General features: G+C 36.2%; 1 protein-coding gene across 5 annotated transcripts in view; it reads left to right on the forward strand.

The window, feature by feature from the left end:
- The window catches only part of PCDH15 (protocadherin related 15), a 1,084,160-nt gene that overhangs the window by 910,420 nt on the left and 157,435 nt on the right, over positions 1–16,305 (forward strand). For all 5 annotated transcript variants that reach the window (XM_069567843.1, XM_069567842.1, XM_069567840.1 and 2 more), the window contains exons 24-25: positions 4,795–4,904; positions 8,091–8,231. In XM_069567843.1, the coding sequence (XP_069423944.1) occupies positions 4,795–4,904; positions 8,091–8,231 (251 nt within the window). The remainder of the gene's footprint in view (positions 1–4,794; positions 4,905–8,090; positions 8,232–16,305) is intronic.

The raw sequence follows: 16,305 nt of genomic DNA on the forward strand, positions 1-16,305 counted from the left end.
CTAGGTTGTTTCCATGTCCTGGCTATTATAAACAGTGCTGTGATGAACATTGGGGTACATGTGTCTCTTTCAATTCTGGTTTCCTCGGTGTGTATGCCCAGCAGTGGGATTGCTGGGTCATAAGGTAGTTCTATTTGCAATTTTTAAAGGAATCTCCACACTGTTCTCCATAGTGGCTGTACTAGTTTGCATTTCCACCAACAGTGTAGGAGGGTTCCCTTTTCTCCACACCCTCTCCAGCATTTATTGCTTGCAGATTTTTGGATCGCAGGCATTCTGACTGGTGTGAAGTGGTACCTCATTGTGGTTTTGATTTGCATTTCTCTAATAATGAGTGATGTTGAGCATCTTTTCATGTGTTTGTTAGCCATCCGTATGTCTTCTTTGGAGAAATGTCTATTTAGTTCTGTGGCCCATTTTGTGATTGGGTCGTTTATTTTTCTGGAATTGAGCTGCATAAGTTGCTTGTATATTTTTGAGATTAGTTGTTTGTCAGTTGCTTCATTTGCTATTATTTTCTCCCATTCCGAAGGCTGTCTTTTCACCTTGCTTATAGTTTCCTTTGTTGTGCAGAAGCTTTTAATTTTAATTAGATCCCATTTGTTTATTTTTGCTTTTATTTCCAGAATTCTGGGAGGTGGATCATAGAGGATCCTGCTGTGATTTATGTCTGAGAGTGTTTCGCCTATGTTCTCCTCTAGGAGTTTTATAGTTTCTGATCTTACATTTAGATCTTTAATCCATTTTGAGTTTATTTTTGTGTGCGGTGTTAGAAAGTGATCTAGTTTCATTCTTTTACAAGTGGTTGACCCGTTTTCCCAGCACCACTTGTTAAAGAGATTGTCTTTACTCCATTGTATATTCTTGCCTCCTTTGTCAAAGATAAGGTGTCCATATGTGTGTGGATTTATCTCTGGGCTTTCTATTTTAACACACATGTATTTTAGATCACTAAATTGAATAGCATTTTTCTATTCTGAAATTTATAATATAAAAATATCCATGTAATTACCTACTATGCAGACTGTTAACATTTTGCTATTGTGATCTGTTAGTCCTTTTAAAATTACTGCACTAGATTTGGTATTCATAATCTCAATCACAGTTTTATGCTTCTACAATATATGTATAAATCCTTAAGCAATATATAATATTACTAGCATGTTTTAACTTTTATATAAATGTTACCATACTGTATATAACCTACTGGAACTTTTATTTTTTATACTCAACACAGTTTTTTGTTTTGCTTTATTCATGCTAATGTACATAGCTTCATTTTAATTTCCACTGCTCTATAAGTTCTACTGTGAGAGTATGCCACAATGCATTGATTTTTCTTGTGATGGATAGTAAATATTTATGTAATGATTTGCTAGTAGAATTTTGCACAAATATTTTTATCTTTACTTCTTGGGCACATATGGGGGAGTTCCTCTTAATCTGGTGTGTCCATAAAGTGGACTGTTGGTATCATTTGGAGCTTTTGTTATACATAAAAAAAGATTTTCAATTCTTGAAAAAAAAACCACAATGAATTAAAACAACACACTTAGCATCTTTAAGTTTCTGTAGGTTATGAAGGTGTTATCTGTGTCCTCTGTTTCACATTCTCACACAGGTTTTAGTCAGAATGTTGTCTGGGGCTAGAATCTCACTGAGGCTTAACAAGAGAACAGTCTACCTCCAAGCTCATGCTTTTGTTGATTGGGTTCAGTTCCACATGGATGTTAGAGTGAGGGTCTCAGTTGCTTGCTGATTGTTGGTCAGAACTCACCATCTCACACGGAGAAGGCAATGGCACCCCACTCCATTACTCTTGCCTGGAAAATCCCATGGATGGAGGAGCCTGGAAGGCTGCAGTCCATAGGGTCACTGAGGGTTAGACACGACTGAGCGACTTTACTTTCAGTTTTCACTTTCATGCGTTGGAGAAGGAAATGGCAACCCACTCCAGTGTTCTTGCCTGGAGAATCCCAGAGATGGGGGAGCCAGGTGGACTGCTGTCTATGGGGTCACACAGAGTTGGACACGACTGAAGTGACTTAGCAGCAGCAGCACCATCTCACATGGCCACTCACTTCATTAAATCCAGCAAGGGAGGTAATCAGAGTCTACTAGCAAGAATGAAAAGTCATAATCTTATGTAACATAATCACTGAAGTGACACCCTATCTTGTTTGCTGTATTCTGTTCATTAGAGAAAAGTCACAGTCTGACCCTCCAACAAAGAGAAAGGGATACACAAGGGTAGGGCTACCAAGGTGGAAGATTACGGAGGATCATGCTGTGTTTCCATAGCTCACTAATTTTAATCCTTTCCAGGTTTAATGAGTTCACAATCACTGAGGTCAACCACAAGCCAATGTGGCAAATAGTAATTAGCCTCAATGTTTGCTTATAATCTAAAATATCGCACAAAAGATTTCTATTCATAATCAAATTAGTCCATCAAAATAATCTTAGTGCCACTTTTCTAAGGGCCTTACTTTTTTGTGGTAGACAACTGTCATTTTAGTTCGAGGTTACAAAAGTCACCCCTATTTCACTGAAGTGACACTGTGACAATGTCAAGATGAATTGCTTATAAAATAAAATTGTGTTATCTCAGATAACTTTCTTTAAAAGTGCCTACTTGGGTGAATGTATCCTTTTGTTAACTAAACATTTTTTTAATCTAAACATTTTTTTAAATTGGAACTCTTGATTTCAAGGGACTGAAATACTAGATATAAGGAGAAATGCAGGAGAATTTTGTTTTACTAATAGTAACTGAAATGATGAGTTTACCCAGCTTCAAGTATAACAGCATTTAGAATACTAATCAAAGTGTAGTGGGTATATTTTCAACCTTTCGTTATTCCATTTGTGTTGGTATTATTACCAAGAAACTTCTTATAGGCACAAACATTAAAATTCTAGCCAATAACAACAAAACTTTTTTTTTTGTGTGTTTTATTGGTTGCAGTAACATTCTTGGTCAAGACTTTCATTGGGTTTGCATGAGACATCTGTCACAGATGAACATGAGCAATAAACGTAAAATGCCCTCATTAGCCAGAGCTGGGTAATGTGTCTATGCGTATCTACTGGGGATTTGGTCAGTTCAGTTCAGTCACTCAGTCCTGTCCAACTCTTTGCGACCTCATGGACTGTAGGATGCCAGGCTTCCCTGTCCATCACCAGCTCCCAGAGCTTTCTCAAATTCATGTCCATCGAGTCAGTCAGTTCTAACCAAAACAGTTAGACTAATAATAAAAGAGTATGGTTATCCATAACTATACCTGGATGCTATTAAAAAAGAAGACAGAAAATATGCAGAGAAGCAAAATTAAACAAGTAAATAAATGTATAAATTTAATTGTATTAAAATCATAAAGATTAGTTCTTACACTTTATCAAGAAATAGTTATTGACGATGCAGTGGAGATGTGGACCATCATTAGGTGCTATAGCAGTTATCTGTAAGATAGGCCATTTTACATTTAAGTAATTTTAGTCTGTCAAGTATATGGAGTACAGTGGCAAAGAACATAATATTTTGGACAAGATGTTTATGAAGGATTCCATGTAATTAATTTTTCATACTATATTGGTAGCTCAGAATTTGTTATAAAAGGCTTCATTAAGTACAATATATAATTGTGTAATATCTAGATTAGATTAGAAAAACTCAGAAGATGGTGATAAAAATGAAGGATAATATTGAAAGAGTAAGTAGTGAAAGATAAAAGGCCACATAAAAGCGTGACAGTAGGATTTATCTTATCAGTTTGAGAAAAGAGGCTAAATCTTATAGAAATCAGATGGCTTAGATAGATTGATTAGACTATAACAGGACTCAGAACTTTATGTTTAAAAATTTTCTAATTATGTTGAAGCTGGATGATATAAGTATCTGTGAATTATAAGTGAGATTATTTTCATTGGTTTATGAAAATAAAGTTTTAATAGCCTATTTACAGGACCAATATTGTAAAATAAAATGGAATTTTAGAATATGAGATAATATGTTGTCGAAAATATATTTTTAAAATTAAGTATCATGAAAATTACTAACTACAGAATGAATAAAGAACAGGTCCTACTATATAACACAGAGAACTATATTCCATATCCTGTAATAAATTGTAATGGAAAAAAAAACATGAAAAAGACTATATATGGATAATGCATTACTTTTACATGTAGCAGAAGTTAACATAACATCATAAATCAACTATAGTTTAATGAAATGTTTTAAAGAAATAAAATTAAGTATCACTGTATGGGGGAGCATCATATGGTTAAAGCTAAGTAAAATAAGTCAAAAGAAATATTAATTTTATGATTTCATCCATTCAAATACTTTTAGGACAGTTAAAGTTTTATAGTAGAGCAAGGATAAGGACTAGACTAGAAAGAATCGGAAGGTCGTTTGCTTAAATATGCTAATATTACCAACATAAAAGCAATATTTTTCTTCAGCAACTTGAGATAGCACGTTGGATCTACCTATTGCATTCTATTCAGAAGTTTTTTCAGAGACAAGCAAAATGAATTTTGTACAGCTTTTTGGAGATGCTAAAGCAGTGATGTACAGATGACAAGACATTCTTAATGAAGAACATTTGCATAATTTTGAACACAGTTTGTAAGACCTAGGGTCTGAATGCGGTATTTTGTTGAAAAGCTCAAAAATAGTACTATTCAAATAATAACAAACATAAATTAACATATTATATTATTAAATACAAAGCTCCGTCATGAGGAAATGGACAATAAAAATAAATTATGTTCTCTTACACCCTGCAGACCTCCTCCAGTAAGTGAACTTGCAACCAGAGGGACTATGGTGGGTGTAATTTCTGCTGCGGCCATCAATCAGAGCATTGTATACTCCATTGTTGCAGGAAATGAAGAGGGTGAGTATATGTTTAGTCAAACGGCAACCCATTCCAGCATTCTTGCCTAGAAATTCCATGGACAAAGACGACTGGTAAGCTACACTTCATGGGGTTACACAGAGTTGGACACAACTGAGTGACTAACACTTTTCATCATAAAACAATAAACTTAGATTTGGAATAAATTTCATTTTTTTAATTTTAGTTTATTTTACTTTACAATACTGTATTGGTTTTGCCATACATCAACATGAATCCGCCACGGGTGTACATGTGTTCCCAATCCTGAAATCCCCTCCCACCTCCGTCCCCATACCATCTCTCAGATTTGATTGCTGTTTATCTTTCTAGTAAGATGTGTCTAACTTAAATATAATTATGCATTAAATCTGATTAAAAATCCAGTTATATTTACAAAGGCTATTAATTTCCACTAGGGAATACTCAATATCCAGTTCTGAAAGCCTTCACCTCCCCCTGATTTAGGGATATTTAATGACATTTATTCAAAATTAATGCATATGAACTTTCAGCTTTTGGTCATAATCATTTCCTACAGTAGTCTTTTACCATTGTTCTGTGCCATATGTAACCGATGTCATAGCTAATCCGGAAGATATTTTAGGAACAAAAATAACTGTGGATGACCAAAGAGCCACATACATGATAAAAGTCATGTGCATTTTGTGTGATTCCTCAGTAAAGCAAACATATAATCAACAGTTGTAAGTAAATAAATAGTTTCATTTATCTACCAATCACTTTTCACAGAGAACAGATTGGCTTGCTAGCCTATGGGAATAAGTTTGTGACTCAGTTTTATACTAGCATATTGATTCTTTTTTTCCCTATTACCCACAGTTAGTTGTCCTCTGGCTTTCCCTTTTATGAGTAAAATGGCCTGGAATGTTGTAGGCGGTTAAGAAAAAGCTAATATATGTTTCATAAACACATGAATTTCAATATTAAATTAGGAGATGTTAATATTGTAAAGCAGTTTGCAAGGAATTATGAAAGTTGTTTTCAACTTTTATAAATAAAAGTATTTCAATCATTACTAAAAGTTATTGCCCCTAAAGCAAGTGCTAAATATTGTACTTTTCTTATTGACTTTCTTTGTTTCACCTTTGCTATTATGCCTCTTCCCTAAATATTACTGACTTTCCTTTTGCCTTAAACTTACATCTGACTGAAGCTTATGGTTTTCTCAATTTGTTCTTATGAGTTTTCTCTGTGATGCAATTTGTTCTCTTCCTTGAATATAGACAGGTGGTTCTAATTATTACCCTCACTCCACCACAATGATTATTTTTACATTCAATTCATTTGCTTGTCAATTCAGTCTACTAATCCTATTGAGCATTTATCATGTACTCAGTACCTTCCAGCAATTAAGGAGAAAGAAGTGAACAAAATAGTGTCTCAGTGGTAAAGAATCTGCAGGAGCCACAGTTTTGATCCCTGGGTTGGGAAAATCCCCTGGAGAAGAAAATGGCAACCCACTCCAGTACTCTTGCCTGGAAAATTCCATGGACAGAAGAGCCTGGTGAGCTGCAGTCCATGGGATTGCAGAGTTGGACACAGCTGAGGACACACATCATCATCATCATTGTAGACTTTAACAATCCAATAAGAGGTGCTGGACAAGAACAACGATCAAGCTAATGAATATATAGTATTTAGGCAGTTGGAAATGCTGTAGAGAAAACCAAAGTGAGGAAAAGACAGAGTGAAAGAGGTAGGGTATTATAAAGTTTGCCAATGTGCTCTGCTCATCACTCAAATCTGTATGATCAAATTTATTCTAAAAAGTAAACTTCAGGGCCAAATATTTCAAGCTATTTAAAATAATAAGTAATATTTTAAAATAACTAATATATTAAACTATATTTGTATTGCTGTTGCTACTGCTGCTAAGTCGCTTCAGTCGGGTCCAACTCTGTGTGACCCCATAGACGGCAGCTCACCAGGCTCCCCTGTCCCTGGGATTCTCCAGGCAAGAACACTGGAGTGGATTGCCATTTCCTCTTCCAATGCATGAAAGTGAAAAAGTGAAGTCGTTCAGTCATGTCCAACTCTTAGCAGTCCACCAGGCTCCTCTGTCCATGGGATTTTCCAGGCAAGATTACTGGAGTGGGGTGCCAGTTCTCTCATGTTCTTAGAAGAACACTAAATCCGCAGGATAATACGATATATTAAATCATGAAAAGTATAATAATCCAACAGCATCATAAAATATGTATTTAAACAAAAATAAGTGGATTTCTTTTCTTTTTTTTTTTTTTTACTTTATTTTACTTTACAATACAGCATTGGTTTTGTCATACATCAGCATGAATCCACCACGGGTGTACACGTGTTCCCAATCCTGAACCCCCTCCCACCTCCCTTCCCATACCGTCTCTGTGGGTCATCCCAGTGCACCAGCCCCAAGCATCCTATATCCTGCATCGAATCTAGACTGGCGATTTGTTTCTTACATGATATTATACATGTTTCAATGCCATTCTCCCAAATCATCCCACCCTCTCCCTCCCTCTCCCACAGAGTTCAAAAGACTGTCCTATACATCTGTGTCTCTTTTGCTGTCTCGCATACAGGGTTATCGTTACCATCTTTCTAAATTCCATATATATGTGTTAGTATACTGTATTGGTGTTTTTGTTTCTGGCTTACTTCACTCTGTACCATCAGCTCCAGTTTCATCTATCTCATTAGAACTGATTCAAATGTATTCTTTTTAACGGCTGAGTAATACTTCATTGTGTATATGTACCACAGCTTTCTTATCCATTCATCTGCTGATGGACATCTAGGTTGCTTCCATGTCCTGGCTATTATAAACAATGCTGTGATGAACATTGGGAAACAAGACTTCTAGAAGCATTTGCCATGGTAGAAGATAATGTGTATCTATGGTGAACAATTCAGTATACATCGTTTCACAGACTTAATTGACCAGAGAAACATCAGTTTCCAGGACTATCGCAAAAAAAACCCCTAGAATTTCAAATCATGCATTTAGGGAAACACTGATGTTGATAAATTTCTAGAGCTGAAACAGAGTTTCCCAAAGCCTTAATTTTGTCACTTTGATGTGTTATACTTATTATATGTGTTTTTAAAATCACAGTGATTTTTAAAGACAATTATTTTCCCTTATAGTATGAAGAGAGTGACAAAGGAATTGTATTTTGATTCTAGATAAGTTTGGAATCAATAACATCACAGGAGTAATCTACGTGAATGCCCCTCTCGATTATGAAACAAGGACAAGCTATGTACTTCGAGTTCAAGCTGATTCCCTGGAAGTGGTCCTCGCCAATCTCCGAGTTCCTTCAAAAAGTAAGTTGTGTTATTTAAGAATTTTATGAGAGTTTTGTGGTGTTTTTACTTATTTTCCAACGAAATACAAATATCTAAAATAAAATCCTCAGTGGAGATTGCAGGCTGTTCATTAACGCTTGAAGATGATTGCTCATTCATTTTAAGAATTGACACATGGCCATTCAGGCTTCCCCACTGGTTCAGAAGTAAAGCATCCACTTGCTGATGCAACGAACACAGGTTTGATCGCTGGGTTAGGGAGATCCCCTGGAGAAGGAAATGGCAACCCACTTCAGTATTCTTGCCTGGAAAATCCCATGGACAGAGGAGTGTGGTGGGCTATAGTCTATGGGATTGCGAAGGGTCAAATATGACTTAGCCACTAAAAAACAACAGTATGGCAATGCAGAGAATGATTTCATAATCCTTAAATGTCAAGGTAATAACAATATTTTCAAAATTTTTGTACAATTTTATTGAAATGCTATCATTGCCAGTATATGTTTCATTAAAAGAAAAAAAAAAAAAACTTATCCTTAATCACACTGTGAAGGCTAACCCCTTGGAGTGTATATTTTTAATGGGCACAGGATTACTATTACATTCCCTGAATTGTGTGGCTTCTGGTACTTTGTATTTTCTGAGAGCTGAGGGAAATGCATCTCAAAAAGAATGACTAACATTTATTATAATTTATACATAGCATTATATTTAATTCACATCCATTTCTAGGAAATGAGATTTATTATTCCCATTCTACAAAGACAAGAAAAGGGTAAGTGATTTTTTTAAAAAATGTCACTGTCAGTAAATGAAAAGTGGGAGATTTAAGCCATCTTTTGACTCCAAAATCTTTCTTCAGCATTTCAGTGTAATATAGTTTATGTATACAGAAAACTGAATAAAAGCCAATTTATGAAGAGGACCAGCATAGATTCTGAGAGATGTTACTGATAATATAATAGGATGGTGAAGAGAGAATACATTAAATGCTATAATTACTGTAATCAAGACACATGGCTTGACAAAGGACTTTTTTCTCAAATTTTAAACTTATTTATAGCAACAACTCCTTTGTTAAGTGCTCACTATGTGCCCAGAGCTGTAAGTAAGGAGTGTTAGTTACTCAGTCATACCCAACTCTTTCTGAATCCATGGGCTGTAGCCTGCCAGGCTCCTCTGTCCATGGAATTCTCCAGGCAAGAATACTGGCATGGGTTACCATTTCCTTCTCCAGGGGATCTTCCAGACCCAGGGATCAAATCCAGGTCTCCTGCATTGCAGGCAATTACCATACGAACCACCAGGTAAGCCGGATAATGGGATAAACACTGTTCTTTTACATTGATTGAGATTATACATCTTTGCAAGTTAAACAATCCATCTTTTTGTCACTTAACATTGTTATATGTCAACTATTATAAAGAATGGGAAAAATTTTTAGACCCCAGAAAAGCCAAGAAAACCATATTTAATTTAACCACTAGCAGATACATGCCCAGAGAAGGTGTAAAGTGCAAAACAGGTAATAAAATATTCGCATCTTACTCTGAGCCCACTTGTGGACATCTTCTCACAACATTCCATCAGTCAGCATCTTAAAAGAGGAAAGTGGAAAGAGGAAGAGACTCTGAGACAGGGCAAGAGTACTCATATGAATGCCAGATAGAGAGAGAGAGAGCACCCCAGCAATGTAAGAGAAAAGTGAACAAAGTGGGAGGAAGAGCAAAAGATGTACTATAGAATGTTCTGTATCAGTTTGTAATTGAACAGATGATTCATAAAATAATTCATGTATCTTTTTTTATCTCAAATCTCACTCACTGGTCGAATGTAGAGGGCTGCACAGTTGTTTGTAAAAGCACAACCAAATCATTGAAAACATCAGATTATATATAGTATGTCTTTGAAGTTAAAGGCGTTAAATGGTTTTCAGTGATTATTCATCACTAGATAACTAAGTTGTTTAAAAATAGCAGTCCAGTTATTTGAGTTTTTAAAATCTGTAACTGGAGGCAATCGCATTTTTAGAAAATATAGAGAATGCCTCAAATTGTAATTGAACTGACTAAATCAAGAGTTGAAAGGTTAGAATAGCTCTAAATTACATAACATAAGCTGCCTATTGCAAATAAAAATAAATGTAAAAATTAATTGAATACCATCTATCATCTTTCTTTGAAAGAATTTAAGTTGTAGAATCTAGCATTTTGCAATGTTTGATGCAGGGTACAGGATGCTTGGGGCTGGTGCACTGGGATGACCCAGAGAGATGTTATGGGGAGGGAGATGGGAGGGGGGGTGTTCAGGATTGGGAACATGTGTACACCCGTGGCGGATTCATATTGATGTATGGCAAAATCAATACAGTATTGTAAAGTAAAATAAAATAAAATAAATTTTAAAAAATAGGTCTGATTTCTAGGAATAAAAACATATTGATATCTTATATATGAGTATAATAAACTAGTTATCATTACTGTAATTTAAATGGAAATCTGAGACTAATAAAAGTTTAGCTTATATACTCATGTATACATATATGTGCCCCATATTCATGCAGAGTGAGACCAATTAGCAAATTCATGAATTATCCTCTCAGAAATGTGTGAAGCCTGAAAGCTAAATGTTACTTTAATGCCTAATGCTTTGAATATTGTCATTAACATTTCATGACTTTGTTTCTTGAGTCTGAAATATAAACCCAAGTAGTATTTCTAACACAGTTTCACTTATTAATAACTGTTAATGACCTATAATAAAACTCTGCTCATTAACTATGGAACTAATAATAGCATTATGTTAACTGAGGTTAATTAATTCATCATTTAAAAGCTCATCTCTTCTTTAGAATCAACTACTCTATTATCTTTAGCTCTACTATGAATAAAGGTAATAAACAGAACAAATTTAATTTTGAAGTATTAAATTTCAAAAGAAGTATTTTATTGTAATTTCTTTACTAAGAATTTGTTAATGAAATACTTTTCAAAGCAAGCTTTCAGTTCAGTTCAGTTCAGTCGCTCAGTCGTGTCCAACTCTTTGCGACCCCATCAATCGCAGCACGCCAGGCCTCCCTGCCCATCACCAACTCCCGGAGTTCAATCAGACTCACGTCCATCGAGTCAGTGATGCCATCCAGCCATCTCATCCTGGGTCGTCCCCTTCTCCTCCTGCCCCCAATCCCTCCCAGCATCAGAGTCTTTTCCAGTGAGTCAGCTCTTCGCATAAGGTGGCCAAAGTACTGGAGCTTCAGCTTTAGCATCATTCTTTCCAAAGAAATCCCAGGGTTGATCTCCTTCAGAATGGACTGGTTGGATCTCCTTGCAGTCCAAGGGACTCTCAAGAGTCTTCTTCAACACCACAGTTCAAAAACATTAACTCTTCGGCACTCAGCCTTCTTCACAGTCCAACTCTCACATCCATACATGACTACTGAGAAAACCATAGCTTTGACTAGACGGACCTTAGTCGGCAAAGTAATGTCTCTGCTTTTGAATATGCTATCTAGGTTGGTCATAACTTTTCTTCCAAGGAGCAAGCGTCTTTTAATTTCATGGCAGCAATCACCATCTGCAGTGATTTTGGAGCCCCCAAAAATAAAGTCAGACAGTGTTTCCACTGTTTCCTCACCTATTTCCCATGGAGTGATGGGACCAGATGCCATGATCTTCGTTTTCTGAATGCTGAGCTTTAAGCTAACTTTTTTCCAAGGCAAACCATTCAGTATCACAGTAATCCAAGTCTATGCCCCAACCAGTAACGCTGAAGAAGCTGAAGTTGAATGGTTCTATGAAGACCTACAAGACCTTTTAGAACTAACACCCAAAGAAGTAAACTTTACAACTATGCTATAAAAGAATATAGTATTTAAATGCAAATTAATAAAGTACAAACATTTTTAGATTGCATTTACAAAGTTTGATAGTAGTTCTTAAAACATTTTAATTTTTCAGTAGGGAACTTTCAAACATAAATAAAATTGCAAACTATTATAATAAACTTCAACATATCAAATAACCAACTTCACTGAGTCTTAGGAAACCTTTCATTTGTTGTCTCACATCATTGTTTTGAAACAGGACAGAGACATAATAGTTCCTCTGTAAATATTTCAATATGTATCTCTTTAAGGTAAAAACTCTTAAAACTTAATCAGAATACCCTTATTACTCTCCCCAAATTGAAAAAGAAAAAAAAAATTCCTCAATATCAAGAGATAGTCAAGTCTTGTTCTAATGCTTACTTCTACTTAACATAATATACTTAGTTTCCTTTAAAAAAAATACTACGTTTTTTAATATTTTTACTACAATGCTTGTTTTATTTATTTCCTTTTCCCACGCATCTAATTTGAAGTAATGGTGTTTTACCCCATTAAAACCAATAAGATAATCAATCATTTTGTTATCTATAGCTTGTTCTCTAGCAGACTCCCCAGAGTAGGCTCACAGGAACACCATTTCCTGTGTTCTTGTGCATTAATCAAAGTTTGAGGCCTAAATAAAAAAAGTTTGAGTGGCTCAGTCATGTCTGACTCTTTGCAGACCCATGGACTGTAACCTGTCAGGCTCCTCTGTGTCAATGGAATTCTGTAGGCAAGAATACTGGAATGGGTAATCATTCCTTCTCCAGGGAATCTTACCTACCTGGGGATTGAACCCAGGTCTCCTGCATTGTAGGCAGATTCTTTACTCTCTGAGCTGCCAGGGAAGAACAGACCCTAATAATTGAACCTAAATATAGCTAGATATAAAACCCTTGACTCAGTTTCTTTCTTTGACTTAAATATTTCAATGCATTTTCTTCTTACATGAAGCACTAATGTCAAAAAGTATAATGAAAATCTCTTTCTTTTCCAATGGGTGTTGGTCTTATTTCTGAATTTCCAAATAATTTATTATTTTTTAGTGTCCAGTTGTGTTATTAGAATAGATTCCATACTGACAATTCTACTTTATTTCTGCATATATGTAGTATATCCATTCAAGTCTTCAGGAAATTTTTTTTTGAATTCTTTATTTTATTATTTTTTTCTGTTTTAATAATTTATTTTTCAATATGGAGTTGCTTATTATAAAAGTGAAAAACTTCTATATCCCCTTCTCTCTAATCTAAATATCTTCCTTTTGTTTAGACTTTTTAAAGAAAACACTCTAATTTATAAGCTGTTGGATATGTTTTACTTTCATAGCTCCTCTTTTTTTTTATGAACTATTTTTGCATCTTTTTAAAAAATGCCTTTATCAATGAAAGTATGAACCATGCTGTATAGAGCCATCCAAGATGGAAGGGTCATGGTGGAGAGTTCTGACAAAACATGGTCCACTGGAGACGGGAATGGCAAACCCCTTCAGTATTCTTGCCTTGAGAACCCCATGAACAGAAAGAAAAGGCAAAGAGTTAGGACACTGAAAGATGAATTCTCCAGGTTGGTAGGTGCCCAATATGCTACTGGAGATCAGTGGAGAAATAACTCCTGAAAGAATGAACAGACATAGGCAAAGTAAAAACAACACCCAGTTGTGGGTGTGAGTGGTGATGGATGTAAAGTCCGATGCTGTAAAGAGCAATATTGCATAGGAACCTGGAATGTTAGGTCCATGAATCAAGGCAAACAGGAAGTGGTCAAACAGGAGATGGCAAGAGTGAGCGTCAACATTTCAGGAATCGGCGAACTAAAATGGACTGGAATGGGTGAATTTATCTCAGATGAACATTATATCTAGTGCTGTGGGCAAGAATCCCTTAGATGAAAAGGAGTAGCCATCATAGCCAATAAAAGAGTCTAAAACACGGTACTTGGATGCAATATTAAAAAAGACAGAATGATCTCTATTCGTTTCCACACCATTCAGTATCAAGGTAATCCAAATCTATGCCCCCACCAATAAAGCTGAAGGAGCTGAAGTTTAACAGTTCTATGAAGTCCCATAAGACCTTCTATAACTAACACCCAAAATAGATTTCCTTTTCTTTCTAGGGGACTGGAATGCAAAAATAGTAAGTCAAGAGATACCTGGCTGCCACTGCTGCTTCTAAGTCGCATCAGTCGTGTCCAACTCTGTGTGACCCCATAGACAGCAGCCCACCAGCCTCCTCTGTCTCTGGAATTCTCTAGGCAAGACACTGGAATGGGTTGCCATTTCCTTCTCCAATGCATGAAAGTGAAAAGTGAAAGTAAAGTCGCTCAGTTGCGTCTGACTCCCAGCGGTCCCATGGACTGCAGCCTACCAGGCTCCTTGTCCATGGGATTTTCCAGGCAAGAGTGCTGCAGTGGGTTGCTAGTGCCTTCTGCAGAGATACCTGGAGCAACAGGCAAATTTGGCCTTGGAGTATGGATTGAAGCAGGGCAAAGGCTAATAGAGTTTTGCCAAGAGAATACACTGGTCATAGCAAACACCCTCTTCCAAAAACATAAGAGAAGACTCTCCACATGGACACCACCAGACGGTCAATAATGATATCAGACTGATTATATTCTTTGGAGCCAAAGATAGAGAAACTATACAGTTAGCAAAAAAAAAAAAAAAAAAAAACCCCAAAAAAAACACCAGGAGCTGACGATGGTTCAGATCATGAACTCCTTATTGCCAAATTCAGACGTAAATTGAAGAAAGTAGGGAAAACCTATAGACCATTCAGATATGACTTAAAGCAAATCCCTTACTAGTATACACTGGAAATGACAAATAAATTCAACGGATTATTTATGATAGACAGTTCCTGAGGAACTATGGATGGAGGTTCCTGATATTGTACAGGAGGCAGTGATCAAGACCATCACCAAGAAAAAGAAATGCAAAAAGGCAAAATGATTGACTGAGGAGGCCTTACAAACAGCTGTGAAAAGAAGACAGGCCAAAGGAAAAGTAGAAAAGGAAAGATATACACATTTGAGTGCAGAGTTCCAAAGAATAGCAAGGAGAGACAAGATAAGCAAGGATTGATCACTTCCTTAGTGATCAATGCAAAGAAATAGGGGAAAACAATAGAATGGGAAAGACTAGAGTTCTCTTCAAGAAAATTAGAGATACCAAGGGAATATTTCATACAAAGATGAGCACAGTAAAGGACAGAAATGGTATGGACTAAACAGAAGCAGAAGGTGTTAAGAGGAGGTGGCAAGAATACACAGAAGAACTATATAAAAAACATCTTAATGACCCAAATAATCATGATAATCAGTTACCTGGAGCCAGACATCCTGGAATGTGAAGTCAAGTGGGCCTTAGGAAGTATTGCTACAAACAAAGCTAGTGGAGGTGATGAAATTCCAGTTGAGCTATTTCAAATCCTTAAAGATGATGTTGTGAAAGTGCTGCACTCAATATGCCAGCAAATTTGGAAAACTCAGCAGTGGCCACAGGACTGGAAAAGTTCAGTTTTCATTCCAATCCCAAAGAAAGGCAATGCCAAAGAATGCTCAAACTACCATACAATTGCATTCATCTCATATGCTAGCAAAGTAATACTGAAAATTCTTCAAGCCATACTTCAACAATACATGAACCGTGAACTTCCAGATGTTCAAGCTGGATTTAAAAAAGGCAGAGGAACCAGAGATCCAATTGCCAACATCTGTTGATTCATCGAAAAAGCGAGACCGAGAAATACATATATCTCTGCTTTATTGATTATGCCAAAGCCTTTGGCTGGGTGGATCACAACAAACTGTGGGAAATTCTTAAAGATATGGGAATACCAGACCACCTCACCTGCCTCCTGAGAAATCTGTATGCATGTCAAGAAGCAACAGTTAGAACTGTACACGGAAAACAGACTGGTTTCCAATCAGAAAAGAGTACATCAAGGCTGTATATTGTCACTCTGTTTATTTAACTTATATAGAGTACATCAGGAGAAATGCTGGCCTGGAAGAAGCACAAACTGGAATCACGATTGCCAGGAGAAATATAAATAACTTCAGATATGCAGATGACACCACCCTTATGGCAGAAAGTGAAAAGGAACTAAAGAGCATCCTGATGAAAATGAAAGAGGAGAGTGAAAAGTTGGCTTAAAACTAAACATTCCAGAAACTAAGGTCATGGCATCTGATCCTATCATTTCATGGCAGGTAGATGGGGAA

Source organism: Ovis canadensis, chromosome 22 (assembly GCF_042477335.2).
Source record: "Ovis canadensis isolate MfBH-ARS-UI-01 breed Bighorn chromosome 22, ARS-UI_OviCan_v2, whole genome shotgun sequence".
NCBI lineage: Eukaryota > Metazoa > Chordata > Mammalia > Artiodactyla > Bovidae > Ovis > Ovis canadensis.